We start from the raw sequence: 19,045 nt of genomic DNA on the forward strand, positions 1-19,045 counted from the left end.
CACCAACTCATTTACGATAACCAAATGGCAAAAAACAACATATTTGCACCTAGAATAGCACATTCCCTCCAGCCAAAACATCATAACAAACTCTAAATGGCACCAGGGCTGACCTTTTCATACTTCAAAGAATTTCAACAATGTAATTTCATGCCTCCAGCACAAGATTCATTTTAACAATCTGTCCACAGCAAAAAACACGTGGAGCTTCAGAAAAAAGTCAACTTCAGATGACTAATTGTAACTTACTGTCAAATCCTTCAGGAAAAAAAATGAATAGTCCTAAAAACAAGCAAAACTTTACAGTATTTGGTAAATCCTAAATATAGTGCAACCAATGAAAGTCCCACTCCAGTGTTTGTTGTTTAACTTCAGCCCTGCAATGGTCCCACTGACATAAGGCCACTGAAGGGAGTATTATGCCCACCACCCATTGTCTTCTGCTCTTCACGGCACAGCTCCAGTTCCGATCTCCTATGGTATGACCACAACTTTTGACTGACCGGAAGTCAGAGGTAATGGTCACAAGCTCTCCATTAAAGTCTATGAGCCTTGTTCTTGCCTCGGTCTGGCTCTCATACACTTACATTGAGTTGTGACTTGTTGTCCACCCAGTAAATACTGGAGTGTTTCGGCAGGTTACAAACTGCTGGAGGCCAACTGGAGAGGCACAATGTAAGATAAAGACGGGGGATGGTAAGTATGAGACTAAGTGCAGGGAATTTACATTAGTGATACTCTTCAGTGGTACAATAGGTCCCCTTTGGCATTTAACCCTGCAGCATTAACATATGTATTTCAAAATTTCCTTCCTAACCAGCCCTGTATAATGTTATTAACTAAAATCAATGTTTAAAAAAAGCTTTTATAAAGTTCACTGTTCCTATTCTAATTAGGGCCTTGACCAGTCAAAGGGGCGTAGTTTCCCTAGACTAGACGGCCCTCTTTCCATGTTATCACGCCCCTGTGGGTGTGATAACATGATTTCCAAGAGCCGGCATTATCGCTGCTCCTTGAAATCTTGCACATGCGCGTGGCTCATTTTGGCAGCATCAGTGTGCCTTAGAAGTCGGGTGTACACATCCTGGCTTTGATCGGGAGAACAGCTTCTGCACTTACAATCATGCGCAGTGTGCCTCTCTGAAGCCATGAAGCGTACATGCAGTTTTTGAGGCACACTGACACTGCTGAAATGATCCCCCTACATGCGCAACTTTCCAGCAGGCCCATGGGAATCATGTTATCAATATGGAAATATATCTGACTAGTCTGGAGAAACCACGCCTGATCAACTAGTCAAGGACAAAATTAGCATAGGGGTGGCGCACTTTATAAATGCTTTTTTTTTAAATATTAATTTTAGTAAATGGCATTTACTCAGTTCTTGGACCCCTGCTGTTCTCCATCTACACCTTTGGAGTGGGACAGCTCATAGAGTCCCACGGCTTTCAGTATCATCTCTATGCCGATGACACACAGATCTACCTCTATGGACCTGACATTACCTCTCTACTAACCAAAATTCCACAATGTCTGTCTGCTATTTTATCCTTCTTCTCTGCATGATTCCTAAAGCTTAACATGGACAAAACAGAGTTCATTGTCTTTCCTCCTCCTCACTCATCTCCTCCAACAATCCTTTCCATCAAACTTGATGGTTGCTCACTCACCCCAGTCTCACAAGCTCGTTGCCCTTGAGTAACCCTCGACTCTGCTCTATCCTTCAAGTCACACATCCAAGCCCTCTTCACCTCATGCAGACTACAACTCAAAAATATCTCCCGGATCCGTGCTTTCCTTAACCAAGAATCAGCAAAACATTAGTGCATGCCCTCATCATGTCCCGCCTCGACTACTGCAACCTCCTGCTCTCTGGCCTCCCTTCCAACACTCTTGCACCCCTCCAATCTATCCTAAACTGTGTGGCCCGCTTAATCCATCTCTCCCCCTGCTATTCCCCAGCCTCGCCACTCTGCCAATCCCTTCACTGGCTTCCCATCGCCCAACGACTCCAGTTCAAAACATTAACCATGACATACAAAGCCATCCACAACCTGTCTCCTCCTTACATCTATGACGGTACCTACCTGCACGCAACCTCAGATCCTCACAAGATTTCCTTCTCTACTCCTCTCTTATCTCTTCTTCCCACAATCGCGTACAAGATTTCTCCCATGCCTCCCCCATACTCTGGAACGCTCTACCTCAGCATATCAGACTGTCCCCTACCGTGGAAAGCTGCAAGAGGAACCTCAAGACCCACCTCTTCCAACAAGCCTACAACCTACAATAGCCTTCAGTCCAGTACACCACTGCACAACCAGCTCTGTCCTCACCTATTGTACCATCACCCACTCCCTGTAGACTGTGAGCCCTCGCGGGCAGGGTCCTCTCTCCTCCCATACCAGTCTGTTTTGTACGGTTAATGATTGTTGTACGTATACCCTCTTTCACTTCTAAAGCGCCATGGAATAAATGACGCTATAATAATAAATAAAAAAAATAATTTTGAAGAGCTGGTTAGGCAGGGAATTTTGGCATAAACATTGGAATGCTGCTGGGTTGGAGGGAAAATGGGACCAAACCGGTTCCCTTTAAATAGGAGTGAGGGATTGGAAATTTTCAATATTCTGCTACTAAAGGGATTTTCCAATAAGCTCCTTTTCCTGGAAACATTTTTATTCAGAGTCAAGAGGGGACACGAGACCCACTTCCCTGTGTACATAGATCAGGAAGGGGCATTAAAGGTGGCTTGCTTCATCACGCCCATCTTTTTGAAGTTTCAGGGTTATAGAAAGTTTGCCCCATTAGGGTATGTTCACACATGGCGTTTTACAATGCCAACATAATCAATGAAATTTCTGAAATCTCATGCACACGCTGCATTTTTGTTGCATGGATATTTTGAGCACGGCTGCGTTTTTGCCAAAACTAAGAATGTCAATTAATTCAACATTTTGACAGCACTTTTTGCCCATTAAAATGAATGGGTGAAAAACGAGAGTAAAAATGCAACAAAAATGTGGTGTGTATTGTACGTAGTGTTTTCCTGCCACCGCTAATGTAGAAAGAAACGCTGTAAAAATGCCACGTGTAAACATACCTTATGCTTCGATCTTGGTTTTAAGTCATTGTACAAATTCCTCTTGGCTAACTTATCATGTAAAACACTTTTCTCTATCAAGTTAACTGAACCCATACCCAACTTTTTTTGTCGTAAAACCAAATATTATAGGGAAAATTCATGAAAACTAGTGCAAGGCAAAAATGGATAAACCTAGCATCTGATATATCCCAAAGGGCTGATAAATAATGATAGCTGAAATGCCATTAGTTGACTTTTTCATATTATCCAATTTTCCCTTAGGGTTGTTTTGATATATTTGCCCTAAAACTTTCATAAGGATATGCCTAAGGCTATGTTCACACAGCATTTTAATTTTACATTGGCGGTACAGCTAGAATGCAACCACCGTATATGCTCAACGCATACGTAGTGCTTACTTTATCTGACATACGGTAATAGCTGGAAAGCCATGATTTTTTTTTCCCATTGAAATGATAGTGTTTATTGATACAAAAAAGTATAAAACCAATTCTTCAGTGTTTGACGAAATACTACAGGACAGAAATGCTAAGATTACAGTCCTGACAACCTTTGGTGTCTTCGTAAGGGTTTCTTTGGAACATCTGATATATACAGTATATTGTTACTGGTTGAGCAAGGCAAGCTTTTTGAACGAAAGTCTATGGACAACGAAAGACACTAAGATTTTTTTGGGGTCAAATGTTAATAAGTAATGCAATGTGAACAAAACCTAAAACACACAACAATATAGAGAGTTGTGTTGCCTGAATACACATTCTTACCGGCAGTCTCTGAATCTCCGGATGGCATCTCTCCATTGATGCCATTCTCCTTGCTTGTAGGATGGGATCCTTGGAGAGTCCTCTCCCCATACCCTCTTCCGTCTGTCCCTCTGAAGGGAATGCCATTGGAGCTGTGGACCATTCCATCTCCTGCTCCACCTTGCTCTTTCATATCTGTTGCGTGTGGGAGAGGTGAGGCCTCACTGAGCTGTCCTGGTGCCCAGTGGGATGATTTGGGCTCATCCTGCCTGTTATCCGTCATACTTCCTCCAGCCAGAAACCTGCAACAAAATGCACAGAGGTTAATCGATGCAAAAATAAAAAAGAACATGGGTCTTAAAAACTAATTTAAAAAAATAACACATTTTTCAAAAGACAAAGCATAAAAAAAATATAAATTTGGTATCACCATAATTGTAGTGAACTGCAGACGTAAAGGAGTTGTCTGGTCTAAATCCATAAGTCTGCAGTCCCTCTATATGACTGCAGACTGGTGAATCCTCACATTGCGCGCACTGTGCACTGTGAGGATTCGCTGGGAACTGTGGTCACGAGGGCACGGATATACAATATGCTGACTCCTGGGCTGAATCCGACTAAATTGGAGAAGCCTCACTCAATGCAAGTGTATGGAGCGAAGCTGCGTCCCTGGAATGTGGCCAGGAGTCTGCATATCATATACTTGCAGCCACGCTACCGCCGTTCCCGGCTCTGAAACTGCCGAATCCACACAGTGCCCAGTGTATTTTATGTGAGGGTTAACAAGTCTGCAGTCACATAGAACTATACAATAGGATAAAGAGTTGCACACTAGTCACAAGGGAGTGATGAAAAGCAGAACTGCTATGGGAATACTAGACTGAAAAATACAATGATCTATCTGAAAAAATGAAAAACATGAAAATGGAATATGCCTAACTGCTATGAATAATAGGAATATAAGAGATGTTTAGGCATTGTATTTATCAATGTAAAAGAGCCCTAAAACCACCCCAAGGTAAAATAGAGATTACCTTGGTGTGGTTTTGGTGCTGTTTTGCATTGATCAATAAACACTCTTCAATTCCTATTATTCATAGCAGTTATGCATATTCCATTTTCATGTTTTTCATTTTTTCAGATAGCTCACTGTATTTTTCAGTCTAATATTCCCATAGCAGTTTTGCTTTTCATTATTCCCCTATACATTGTGACTGGTGTGCAACTCTTTATCCTATTGTATAGTTATATGTTTTTGAGTCTTGCACCTTGTTCACACCATTGGTGTCCCAGACATACATTCTTTAATTAGTATGCAGTCATATAGAGTGACACATAGAGTCATAGAGTGACTGCAGACTCATGGATTTAAACTGGGCAACCCCTTTAAAAAGAGTATTCCCATCTCCAAGATCCTTGCCCAATATGTAGTAGGTGTATTAATAATAATATTAGCAAACACTCCCAATTACAAATATAGTAAAGTTCTCCAAATATAGCCATGTCTTGTACCTCATGTGCAGGGGATTGCAAAACCTTAGGTATCCATGGTTACAACCACGAGCATCTAACTAAAGGCCGCTTTACACGCTCAAGCAATCTCGTTGGGGTCACGGAATTTGTGACGTACATCTGGTCACTTTAGCGATGTCGTTGCGTGTGACACTTAAGTGCGATCGGAAAAGGTTGCAAAATCGTTCTAAATTGTGAATCGTTGACATGCTCCCCTATTCCCAATTATCATTGCTGCTTGTACGATGTAGTTCGTCGTTCCTGGGCCGCACACATCGCTATGTGTGACACCGCAGGAACGAGGAACCTCACTTTACCTGCGGCCGCCGGCAATGAGGAAGGAAGGAGGTGGGCGGGATGTTACGTCCCGCTCATCACCGCCTCTCCGCTTCTATTGGGCGGTCACTTAGTAATGCCGCTGTGACGCCGAACGAACTGCCCCCTTAGAAAGGAAGGGCGGTTCGCCGGTCACAGCGAAGTCACTAGGCAGGTAAGTAGTGTGACGGGTCCGAGCGATTTTGTGCGCCACGGGCAGCGATTTGCCTGTGACGCACAAAATGATGGGGCGGGTACGCACGCTAGCGATATCGGTAATGATATCGCAGCGTGTAAAGCGGCCTTTACCTGCGGCAGCCGGCAATGATGAAGGAAGAAGGTGGGTGGGATGTTACGTCCCGCTCATCTCCGCCCCTCCGCTTCTATTGGGCGGTCGCTTAGTGATGCCGCTGTGACGTCGAACGAACCGCCCCCTTAGAAAGGAGGCGATTCGCCGGTCACAGCAACGTCGCTAGGCAGGTAAGTAGTGTGACGGGTCCGCGCAATTTTGTGCACAACGGCCAGCGATTTGCCCGTGACGCACAAACGATGGGGGCAGGTACGCTCGCTAGTGATATCGGTAACGATATTGCAGCGTGTAAAGCGGCCTTAAGGGTTCGGTTCCACTTGTACATAGCTTCCGATGCGAGAGCATCGGAAGAAGTATGCTAATGACACTCTGCTGCAAGTGTGAGTTGAGGGTCATGTGACTGTGATGTGATCTTGTGTTCGGGTCACAGCTGTGGAGAAGAGGGAGGGAGCACTTTCTCCCCATCTCCTCTGCTGCCTGTCTCTGTGTATATCGCACTGCAGTCAGATGACATGCGAGTGCAGTGCGATGTGTCACACACTCCCATAAGGGCACTTTACACGCTGCGATATTGGTACCGATATCGCTAGCGAGCGTACCCGCCCTCGTCAGTTGTGCGACACGGGCAAATTGCTGCCTGTGGCGCACAACATCGCTAACACCCGTCACACGGACTTACCTTCCCTGTGCCGTCACTCTGGCCGGCGATCAGCCTCCTTTCTAAGGGGGCGGTTTGTGCAGCGTCACAGCGACGTCACACGGCAGCCGTCCAATAGCAGAGGTGGGGCGTAGATGAGCGTCTGGAACATGCCGCCCACCTCCTTCCTTCCTCATTGCCGGTGGACGCAGGTAAGGAGATGTTTGTCGTTCCTGCGGTCTCACACATAGCGATGTGTGCTGCCGCAGGAACGACGATCAACATCGTACCTGCAGCAGCAACGCTATTAAGGAAATGAATGACGTGTCAACGAGCAACGATTTTTCACGTTTTTGCGCTCGTTGATCGGCGCTCATTGGTGTCACACGCTGCGATGTCGCTAATGGCGCCGGATGTGCGTCACTAACGACGTGACCCCGACGATATATCGTTAGCGATGTCGCAGCGTGTAAAGCACCCTATAGACTTGTATGCGTGCATGTAAGCCGATACTTGCTGCCAAACGCAGCATGCTGCGATTAATTTCTCAGGCTGATATGGCAGGAGAAATCAGTCGCAGATGGATACTGCCCAATAGTTTTGCATTAGAGTGAGAGCAATGCAAGTAGAACTGTACCCTGTCACTATATGAGTGGACGTAACCATGGATACCTAAGCTGCAATGCCTTGCACATGATGTAAGAGACATGACTATATCAGGAGAACTATACTACATCTCTAATTGGAGGTATTTGCTATTATAATAATTGTTACATCTACTACATATTGGATAGGATCTTGGAAATGGGAATACCACTTTAAGTATTACAAGGTCATTTTTTTCGCACAGTGGAAGTCAGAAAACTGTAAAACATAAAAAAATATATATATATATATATATATATATATATATATATATATATATATATAAAAGTATATATATGTAAAAAATATATATATAAATTTGAAATCAATCCAATTGTTCTGACCTACAGAATAAATGAACACCAGAAAATGTAAGCCTGAGTAACAATGACAAAATTAGATTTTGTTTCCCACTATTCTACCCCATATAGATTTTTTTCTGTTTCTGTTTTTTATCCCTGTTTTTTTCCAGTATATTATACGGTAAAGTGAATGATGGTGACATTCAAAACTACCGGTATACTCTGCAAAAAATCAAGCCCTCCTACTGCTATATTGGCTTAAAAATAAAAAAGAAATGTTCTTGGAAATAGGGAGGAAAAAAAATGAAAGTGTAAAACAAAAATTGGCCACAGCAGGAAAGATTCAATCAGCAGGTTCTGGATTTAGCACACATTCTGAGTTATGAAATGTTTGTTTAAATGGTTATATAATGTTTGTATTCTTTTATTTTCTTTTTTTTAAACAAAGGTTTTCACCTATTTACACATTTATTAGATATATACCAACAATACTTTCTTATATCATATTAATTTATGATGGAAGCATTAAAAATTGTGGCAGTTACCTTGTGAAAAGCATAAAACTAACGTAAAAAACCAGTAAAACCCTCTTTACCTTAAATCTGCGGACTCTTGTTTGGCAAACAGAAGTGCAACTGTGATCTACAACAGACTACCATTGTTCCAGTTATATTCCCATAAATCTTCCCAATTGCTTCTTACAGGGTTTTAACAAATGCTCTTTTTCTCGTCTGAAAAGCTAGTTGCAATGAGAAAAGACGCCGTGGACTAAAGAAAGAGCCGCATTGTGGGACAAGAAAGGGAAAGGCCAGACACCACTACTCTATCTAAAGTCAATGATTGTTGGTTAAACGGATTCCTTTAATCTTTTCTGGACATAGCCTTCCATTCAGTGAGTTAATAAAATATTAATTTCCTCTTTCTACACAAAGCTTAACATACATTGACAGACCATTAAATTGTACGAAAAAAGCAATTTATGCCACAAGGCAGAATACAATTAAAGATTGGTAAGGAAGGCTCTGGCTAAAAAATACATAAGGGATGAATATAACATAACCTGCTCATTGATATGGAAAGAGTTTATAGACTAAGAAATGTAAAGAGGTATTCCAGTATCATTAAATTAGTTATTCTCCAGATATTAAAAAATGATAAAAAAAATTCTAATCTAATGTGATTTCTGTATTAAAGAGAATAATTATTTATATATGCATGTAGCTCTTTCAAAGACGAGTCCAGCAATACCTGTACATGGCCAGTCCGTTTCTCTGTTACTGAGAAATCAGAGTTTGAATGAATATGCAAATGGCTATGGTAGATCTGAAGCCTCTGTCACTCCAGCTCTATTGCCACCTCCTCCTGCTTGAATGACAGCCTCTATGCAGTGATGCACTGTCCCACATATCTTAGCACTGACTGCAGAGTGCAACTGTCTCCTTTTTGTCACTGTGTTTCATGTTCAGTTTGCACATGTTCACATTAGAAAGGTAGGAAGTGCCATCAGTCTTTTTCTGTCATGGTCTTTTCTCTGTTGCAGACTTTAGTAACAGGTTGTAGATCAGAGTCTGACTTTACCTTGTGAGACTGTGCTGATTAAATGGATTCCCTTTCCTTTGGGGCGGAGAAGGTTACTGTCAGTTTACCATTTAGCAGCTCCTGACTGCTGGCCAGGTGGTTTTGGTTTGGACATCTCATAGGTCCTATAAATACCCTCTACTTCCAGCAGAGAGTGCGGCTTATTTTCATTCATTTGGAAGCTTTGCCAGGAGTAAGGAGCTGGAGAAACTCTCTCTGTGACTTTCCTTGTTGGCTGCAGCATTGGTGCTTGCTGCAGCAGTTCATGGTGTGCTAGTTGTACGGTACGGAAGTTTCCCAGTAGTTTGTTCTCTTACCCCCTTTATGTTGTTTCCCCCTTGTACTGTTTAGTGGCTCCTTTGTGTGTGGTTGCCATGTGTACGAGTTGTTGTCTTTACTCCTGTTAGTCTTTATATGTCGGTGGGCTTGTTGACTTCTGTTCTTGCCCCTTCCCCCCCGGGTGGTGGATTGTGGAGGGAGGTCTTATCAACAGGGACAAGGACAGGAGATAGGGCCTAGGTTGGGGCCCGGACCTCCCTACCTTCAAGGGTACCCCTGGGTGTGAGGGTAACCACAGGGGCCCCAGCCTCAGGGCCAGCATAGGTTATCCTGTGTTCCCTGGGCATCGGGGACATTTTCTTAGGATTACAGGGTCATGCCTTCTGATTGAGCACATCTGCTCTCCAGCCTCAGGTGATTTTGATTCTCCATTTGCAGATTCCTGTCTGCCCATAAATTGTAGGGTTTTTAACCCAAAAAGAGGCATTAGTTTGGTAGGAACCCAACAAAAGAGGTGATCTTGCCATTGGCTGTTGGGCTCACAGAAAATTAGCTATTTTTGTGTGCTAAGTATCTCAATTTTTATGTAGCAGTAATGCATGTATATATTCCCATATTCATTGTTTCACATATCTTAGCACTACAGAGTGCAACTGTCTCTGTTTTGTTTCTATGCTGTGTGACTTTAGGCAAAGGAACTGTCAGGCAAACAGAAGGAGGTGGCCCAAGAAATAGAGCTGGAGTGACAGAGGCTTCAGATCTACCATAGCCTTTCCATATTCATTGTTCACATATTTATCCAAACACTGATTTCTCAGGAACGCAGGAGCGGACTGACTATGTAAAGCTATTGCTTGACTTGTTTTGAAAGAGATACATGCTCATATTAATAGTTTTGGGTGATAAATCCTGCTTCCAGATTCCCTTTAATAACTTGCGATTTTAGAATATTTGTGTTGCGAGTGGCGGCTGCTGCCGCTTCTGGGGCCGCTCAGATCTGGGTTCGCTGCTGCGGCTCGAGTGGTGACCAGATCCGGGCTCGCAAGGCCGTCCGTCCTCACAACCGTTGGAAGAGGGGATATTTACAGGGGGGATTTGTTGTGTCGGTGACGCAACCCGTGGGCAGTGGTGAGGGATGGTAGCACCGCCGCTGCCTGGTGATGGGGCGCCCGGGGCTGATGGAGCAGGGGCAGCAAGATGGGATCCCCTCCACGGGTAGGGGAGGTGTAGTCCCGGGGCCCATTGACGATACACGGGAGTAATGTCTGGTGGAGGTGGGGTGCCGGGTTGGACCGGGGATCAATGGTGTACTCACAGTTCAGTAATCTCACACAAGTCCAGTGGTAAACCAAGTTGCCAGTGACCGGTCGCCATTGGGGGGTGTATTCGGGTCCCACACCCGGGTGTAGCAAACAGGTGTCTCTTCTTCCTGCACTCTGTGCTTGTCTCTTCTGTGGGACGACTCCGCATGGAATGGGGAAGTCCACTCCCGGAACTGTGTATGTTTGGGAGCTGTGGCCCGCGAAATCTGACCCTTGGGATTTCTGTGGGTTCTGACGAAGACCCTATCCCCAGCGTTGAGCTTCCGTTTCGCTCTCTGGGCTTCTGGAGAACAAGGCCTGAAACCTTGTCCTCTACTGGTTGATTAACAAGGGGCATGCAACCTTCCTCGTCCTAGGGTCCAGGCACCTCATCTGTGCACGGCCTCCGGACTGGATTCCTGCTGTCGGCACCTGCGGGCTACAACCCTGCCCGGTCTACTTAAGGTCTCCCGCAACCGAATCTCCATTGCCTGTGGCCCTGTTTACTGTCTGCCACCTAGCCGGGTAGTCCAAGGGCCCCTACCCCTGACTACACTTCTCAGTCTGTACTTCACTTCCACTCCACTCCACTTGCACTGTCAGCTTCAACTGCCAGAACTGTTTTTCACACTTAAACTCCAAACTTGAACTGTTGTGTTCCCGCACCTGACACCTCAGGACCCCTAGGTGGGCGTTCTTATCTGCCTGATCTCGCCCACTGGTGTGCCCTTATTATCATGAGGGGGGGGGCTAGGCTTTAATGGCTGTGTGTTGTACCTGGGTGTGGGTGGTAACAAGGAGGGTGGACACTTTTGTGACTACCTGGTTTTGCCAGGGCGTCACACTTGCTTTCAGTCATCCAACTGGAGCCATCAATTTTCACTTCCAAAGGATGAAATCTGTCTCGGACACGTAAAGATCACATCAGTGCACAACTCATTAAAAAAAGACAGATCTGATAATTCTACTGGAACTGTAGCGGCCAGGGACCTGCGTGATCATGGTGACCGGGAAAGATTTGTATCCCTTTGAAATAACCAGTATATTGCCGTTTTGTTAAGTGCTGCATCAAGTTACCGCTGCAGCCAATCACTGGGGGTCAGTGGACTGGCTGACATAAGAAGACCATTAAGGCTAGAGATTGGCTGCAGCGGTCACATATTGTAAGTGAGACTTCAATACTTCAATAATAGAAAGCCCTGACCACAAAGTGCTCAATGTATTGGCAGGTAGAACTCAAACATTTTCAATAGGTAAGTTATTTCTATTTACTTTTATGCATTATCTACCCATGGGCCATTTCTTTGAATCTCCTGAAAGCTGCCTGAATGCTAAAGAAATCAACAAATCAAAAAACTGAGGGTCACATTAGTATATCCGATTACATAAAAGATATATGACAGTACATATGTGGCGCCCTGGACTAGCCAGGTCGTCACAGGTACTACAACACACACCCCCACCCCGAGACAGGCACATCAGCCAGACACAAAATCCTTGTTGCCTCCCTCCAGGGGCTGATGTCCACACCAGGTGGGGTGGAGCCAGGCGGTTAGCCCCACCCACTGAGGAGTTCACAGTCCTGGAGGCGGGAAAAGGAAGGGAGTGCAGTTAGGGAAGTGGAAGAGAGAGGAATGAAGTGAGGAGTAAACTGACCGTGTCCGGGTGTGTGGCCCGGGCACCAAGAGCAAGGTTGGCAGATGGTGGTGGTCGTCTGCAGGAGAGGCAGATCAACGCGGAACCATAGGACCGGGGTCGGGCGGTGGCCCGCCGGTACCGAACCGGGGAGCGAAGTGAAGCCAGCACACACAGGCAGGGCCTGCGGACCCCGACCAGGCTTGGAGTCGCCATTAGAGGTCAAATCCGTCAGTGACCGGAACCCCAGGGATTTCCTAACAGCCAAGACCCGATTGAAGGCAACCGTCCGACCAGCAAAAGGAAATACAGCTACCGCCACAGCTAGAGTTCCAAGGGCCAGAGCCTGCGGGCAAAAGGGCTCCTCCGGCACATACACACGCTGGGGAGTGGGTTACCGGTGAGAATCCATCGGGACCGAACATACACAAAGGTACAGGGAAAGGCAGCCACCACCAACCGTCCGGGAGAAACCACAGCAGCCGGCTGCGGGACCCGTCCATCCAGCCGTTTGGTTTACCAGAGACTTTGCGTACATTTGTGGCTGAGTGAGTACAACCGTGCCGTCCGGCACCGCACCGCGCAGTCCAGGCGACCCTGCACCTTGCCAACCTGCCTCCCCGTTACCTCACCGGGCCCCGGGACCACCAACACCAACCCACGGAGGGGGGAAACAACATCCCAGCTGCTCCCTACCATCGCTCCCGGGATCCCCGTCACCAGCAGCGGTGGTGTCCAACCTCACCACAACCCGTGGGTGGCGTCACGGACCAAATCCCCAAACCAAACTAACCCCCTTTCACTCATGGGCGAGGAGCGCCGCTCAAGCCCCCGGATCCGGCCCACCGCTCGAGCCACCGAGCAGCCATCGCAGCAGCGCCAGACCCGAGCGCTGGCGAGTGCAGCGGCGTCCTTCCCCGCCCGCGAAAACTTGGCGTCACGAACAGGATCTTACCGTTCTGCCGGCTGGTAGAAGTGCGCCTTGTGCCCCGCCGGCGGTGTCCGGACGAAAAATTTCAGAATCCGCCATCTTGGGCGCGAAGATTTTCCCGCTCGAGCGTCTTCTCGAGCAGTGGAGGCACGAAAGCCGAAGCCCCACCCCTGAAGAGGAGGTGCCGAGAAGAGACCAAGGGGGGACGGATGGCGTCCGGCCGCATGTGAACTGAGGCCATAAAAGCAGGGACGCCAGGACTCTGCCGCCATTTGGTTCCTGGAAGACACCGCTGCCAGCGTGCACCGTCCGTCCGGTAGCCCTGCAGTCCCCGTGCCCGCGCCCGGCACTGCAGCGTGGGTAGAGATCCGGACCGCCCGTCTGAGCAACCGTCTGCAGGTGCAAGTGCAGCTCCTCCTGGAGGAGTGGGAGGCCGACATGGCGGATGTGGTGGCGGCCATACGGAGACGCAAGGTGGAGGAAGAGTTGGAGGAGCGGGTAAGCGACCCACGCCCCTGTGTCCCTACAGGATCGGTCGTTGCGGCTGAGGGGCCTGGTCTACGCCCGCTCACCCTGCTGCCTCCCCCCAGCGGCACCGGAAGTGACCGCACCCAGTACTGTTCTGGCTCCGGTGATCTGTTACGTCCAAGAGGAGGAGGAGGCTCAGCAGGTGAGGACCCCTGTACCCATACCCCACGCCTCGGCTGAGGCTGCGCCGGGTCGTCGTTGTGAGGCAGCACCCCAGGTCATGACACAGCAGGACCTTCCACAGAGGATGCCAGTAGTAGGCAGTGTGAAGGAGGCCCTGCGGGGCCCGACCCGCGTGCAGGCGCAAGCAGACGCCCCTTACTGGGACAGGGAGCCGAGCCAGCTAGGCTGGGAAATAGCGGAGAGGGAGAAGCGGAAGGCTGAGCTGATAGCCCGCACGATTCAGGAGAAGGAGAACCTCCGCAGAGCCACCTTCCGGGTACGGGGCCCGATATACGAGGGTCAGGTGCGAAGGTTCGACCCCCGCCGGGGGTATGAATTTATTTTCGAGCCGGGCCTGGAAGCCGAGGTGTTTGTGGTCCATCGGGATGTCAATGCCCACCTACCAGAGGGCCACCCGGGCCGCAACTTGTTCCCAGGCGATTTAGTGACATACACACGGCACTGTGGAGAGAGGGGCTGGTTTGCCCTTGATGCCAAGCTGAGAGGAGGCCAGGAGGCCCAAGAGCCGGCCCAGCCCCCTCCTCAGGCCTGCGATGTGGACTTGAAGTAAGGCAGCGGTCCCTCCGTTGCACCATTGTCCCCGTTGGGACCACCAGTACCGTTACCTGTTAAGTAAATGAATGAATCAACCGAGCAAATAACCTGATTGACACCGTGATTGACCCGGCCGTTGCCGGCAAGTTGTCCCCGCAGGGACCCTTTGTACCGTTGGCATGAGGACCTCTTCATGGACATGCCTGAGAACTTGCAGGGCACCCACGAACTGGTGGGATTGTAAATAAGTTGAGGCATGTTTACCATTGCCGCCTCCGGAGAGGCAGGTTTGGAGGATGGGCCTGGAGGAAAGTGATGGCCCAGGCCCGCCACTACCGCAATCGGTGGCGATCCTCCGGGGGGTCAGGGGTCCCCCATGGACGTGGGGTCCCCTGAAGTGACAGCCGGGTGCGAGTCACCGTACCCGTTCCAGCTCGGGCAGCCTGGATCTGGACTGGGGTCAAGGGGTGCTGCGCACTTCTTAGGGGCAGCATCAGGGCTAGGTTGCTTGGGTGGGAGAGCTGAAGCCGTCCGTCCGTTATTAGTAAAAGTGTGTATATCTATGTGGTTTGTAATGTTTAAGTGACCTGCCTCCCGTAAGGGAAGATTTAAAATGCATAAACTGTTGATGTTTTTATATTTTTGCACATACATATAAAAAGCTTAGGGACAGATTACTGATGATTGTGTGTTCTTGCAAATTTTATTTACACACACAAATTTCGGATAATCAAGTTCATATTGCCTTGTCATTCAACAAACTTTGCATAAATCAATAGTAAAGGCAAATATACAACATTTTTAAATTAAATCTTATCAGACAAATTTGCCTTTTATTCCACTTCTGAGCCACTTTTCCTCCCCCAGCCTCCTTAAAGGGAATCTGTCACTACTTTCACCCTTTTTAAACTGTTAATCTGGGAATACAGGTTATACAATGCTGGAAAAAAGCCATACCGGTATGTAACATATCAGATGCCTTGTTGTGGGAAAAAAAAAAAATCATCTTTTATCACTTTATGTAAATGAGCTCTTCCAGGCTATGGGGCGGATGCTGCCTGGAAGATTACTCCACCTCTAGAGATTACTTTAAATAAAAGGGCCCTTACACAAAACAGGAGAAATGAAATTTGTCTTCTTGCAAACACATTTTTTTGCAGCTCTCTGAGCTCTGCTTTATTGGAACACTGTCTGCCTGTGAGATGGAGGCTGAAGATGAGAGGAACCTGCAGAAGTGTCAGTTATTATCACACACAGCTCTGCAGTGAGGGCAAAGAGCGGCCATCACACATCACACTGGTAACGCCATTTTATTTACAAATAATCTCTGGAGGCGGACTTATCTTCCAGGCAGCATACGCCCCATAGCCTGGAAGAGCTCATTTACATAAACTGATAAAAGATGATATATCAACAACAAGGCATCTGATATGAGGCATAAAGGTAAGATATTTTCAGCATTCTATAACCTGTATGTCTATATAAATAGTTTAGATAGGTCAATTGTGGTGACAGATTCCCTTTAACTCTTCATTTATTCTGAAAAATTGCACAAATGTATCCTTAACACAGGAAGGACTACTGAGAAATCAGATAATAGTTGCTTATTGAAGTATATAGGAAGGGGAGGGGGAAGGAGAACCAGAAGAGAAAGGGAAATACAGAGTGTTCTGATGTTTTTTAGAAAGTGTTGAACTCAACTCAACTGGATTCACAGCTACACTGCTCAGCACATCAGCCCGATATCCTCCATGGTTTCTGATGCCTCTTAACATGTGCTCCATATAGACAGGAGAGCAGGAATCCCTGAAATGTGTGTGTGTGTGTGTGTGTGTGTATAAGCAGCTAGTATCCACATAAGCTCTGAGGCAGCTAAGCCTGGCGTGCACTTAAATGCACTTGCCATAAATATGGTACTACTCCATTTAGGGACTGGAGTCCGGGCTGGCTCTAGGTTTTCATGGGCCCCGGGCAAAAAATTCTCAGTGGGCCCCTTTAAGACATACCACAGAGAAGGGAGCACTGTCTACCCCCACCCCCATACGTAATCTCCCCTGTATACTGTCTTCCTTGTGCAGTGTCTCCCCACGCCCGATGTGCTGCACCCCCACTGTGTGCTATTTCCCCTGTGAGTTGTCTTCATTGTGCCATGTCTCACCGGCCCCCATGTGTTGTCCCACCTCCCATGCACTGTCCCCCTGTGCACTCTCTACACCCAGTGCGTTGTCTCCCTCTGCTGTGCACTGTTTCCCTCCCCTATGCGCTGTCACCCCCATGAGTTGTCGGCAGCAGAGCTGTGTCACTATACCGGGCGGTACAGGAGATCAGTGTTGCCCTGTCGATGACGTAACTGGTCTCTGCCAGGGATAGTGACAACGCTATGCTGCTGGCTTATTATTATTCATAAGCTGACAACAGTCTGACAGGGCACAGAGGGAGACACTGCACAAAGAAGACAGTTACCCCGGGCCCCATACACCAGTATGTTTCTGGAAACAAGCAAGCAGTGCTGATGGTGTTCCCAATGTCGAGTAGGGCCCCCCATTTGTCCAGGGCCCCGGCACTTGCCTGGATGCGCCGGGTGCCGATGCCGGCCCTGACTTGGAGTACATTTCTGGTATAAGTTACAAAACGCTGCTTGGAATAATTGTCGAAAAGTGCCGAGCAGGCTTCATCATGCCCCATCCTACATCCACTGTGGCGGATCTAGCTCTGACTAGCGAGAAAATGTCAAAAACTACTAAATTTTTTTGGTGTCCAGTATGCTGAGCTGAGTGGACGTGGGGAAGAGGAGCTCCTGTTGACCCTCAGCTAAATCAGCACTTATCATAAGCACAAACCTACTCACCGGCTCTCAGGATGGGACCACGGAGGATTAAACCGTCGCAGCAGGCATCGGTGCCCCCCCCCCCCCGCTGCACACCACGGCGCTGGATACTTTCTTGGGCCTGGAACAGGGTCCAGGGGAGGCCCGGACGCCATCTTTCCAGGAGCATGGAGGGGAAATGGAGGCACCGGCCCGGCCTGCTAAGCAGCAAGAGAAGGAGGAGTGGGTGAGCGGGGACACAGGGGGGAGTGGAGGAGTCCCTGCAGCAGTTGCAACAGGGGATGCCTTGGCTCAGCAGCCCTGCACTGCATCGGATCCTCAGGCACAGCAGCAGCAGGCCCAGGAGCACATAGTGGCGGTGGGAGATAAGGTGGAGGTCGGGGGGCAGCCCTCCCCACTGCCAGGAGAAGAAGGGACTGCAGCCAAAGCTGGTAATATCAGGGAACAGAGCAGCCTGCTTCCCCCCTCTGGGTCTCGGTGTGGAGATCAACCTCCCCAGCTTCCCCAGCACCAGACTAAGGGTATGTGCGCACTAGGCGTTTTTGCCGCGTTTTTAGCGGCGTTTTTTACCGCGTTTTTGTGCTGAAAACGCAGTGACATTGCTTCCCCAGCAATGTCAATGGGTTTTCATAAGTGCTGTCCGCACACAGAGTTTTTTTTTTAGCTGCGTTTTTGTGGTGACCACAAAAACGCAGCATGTCAATTATTTCTGCGTTTTTCACTGCGTTTTTCACCCATTGAATTCAATGAGATGTTAAAAACGCAATGAAAAACGCATATAGCCGCTTTTCTATGACTAAAAACGCAGCTATAAACGCAAGGGGTGGGTACTACAGTGACGTGTACAGGAAGAGGATTCCTTCTGTTGGTAAACACAGAAGCATGAATCCTCCCGGTACCGTCACCGCTGCCTCCACCTCCCGTCCTGTGCATGTCAGCTCCGTGCGGCGCCATGTCTGGGCGGGAGGTGGAGGCAGCGGCGAAAACCAAAGTGAACAGTAGAAAAAAAAAAAATGTCATATATACTCACCTGTCTGCAGGGTCCCGGTGCCATGCCCGCTCCCAGCCCCTGTCTCGGTACCGCCCCTCTGGCTGTGTGCAGTCTCCCCGGGGCAGGACCTTGCTTGCAGGACCTGGCGGTGGATCACCTGATGCAGTCACCTGACGCATCAGCTGATCGTAGTCTCGCCGGCTTTTTCGCGCCCGGCCGGCTATCAGCTGATCCTGCCGTCAGTGGACTTCATCAGCTGATTACCGGCAGCTCCTGCAGCGATCGGACGGGATCAGACTCCTGTCCAATCGATCGCTGCAGGAGATGCCGGTAATCAGCACAGCACATAAGTGAGTATTATTTTTTTTTTTGCACCGATGCATCTGCTGATTGTATAAACGGCTTTTATACAATCAGCTGATGTGTGATGTGCTTCAGCCCCTAGAACCTGACACATCATCTGATCGCTTTGCCTTCCAGCAAACCGATCAGATGATATTGGATCCGGATTGGACGGCGCGGCACCCTGACCCAGGATTACTGCGGAGGGGGGTTCTTTATTTCAATAAAGATGGAGTCACTAATTGTGTTGTGTTTTATTTCTAATAAAACTATTTTTCTGTGTGTTGTTGTTTTTTTTCTTTTATCATTACTAGAAATTCATGGTGGCCATGTCTAATATTGGCGT

At 47.9% G+C, this 19,045-nt stretch overlaps 1 protein-coding gene across 13 annotated transcripts in view; it reads right to left on the reverse strand.

Annotated features, from left to right (window-relative positions):
• Window positions 1-19,045, reverse strand: part of MAP2 (microtubule associated protein 2) — a 366,782-nt gene that overhangs the window by 109,396 nt on the left and 238,341 nt on the right. For all 13 annotated transcript variants that reach the window (XM_075317562.1, XM_075317560.1, XM_075317557.1 and 10 more), the window contains one exon: window positions 3,871-4,151. In XM_075317562.1, coding sequence (XP_075173677.1) covers window positions 3,871-4,132 — 262 coding nt within the window. In that variant the 5' untranslated portion in view covers window positions 4,133-4,151. The remainder of the gene's footprint in view (window positions 1-3,870; window positions 4,152-19,045) is intronic.

This window comes from Anomaloglossus baeobatrachus, chromosome 7 (genome assembly GCF_048569485.1).
Source record: "Anomaloglossus baeobatrachus isolate aAnoBae1 chromosome 7, aAnoBae1.hap1, whole genome shotgun sequence".
Taxonomy (NCBI): Eukaryota; Metazoa; Chordata; class Amphibia; order Anura; family Aromobatidae; genus Anomaloglossus; species Anomaloglossus baeobatrachus.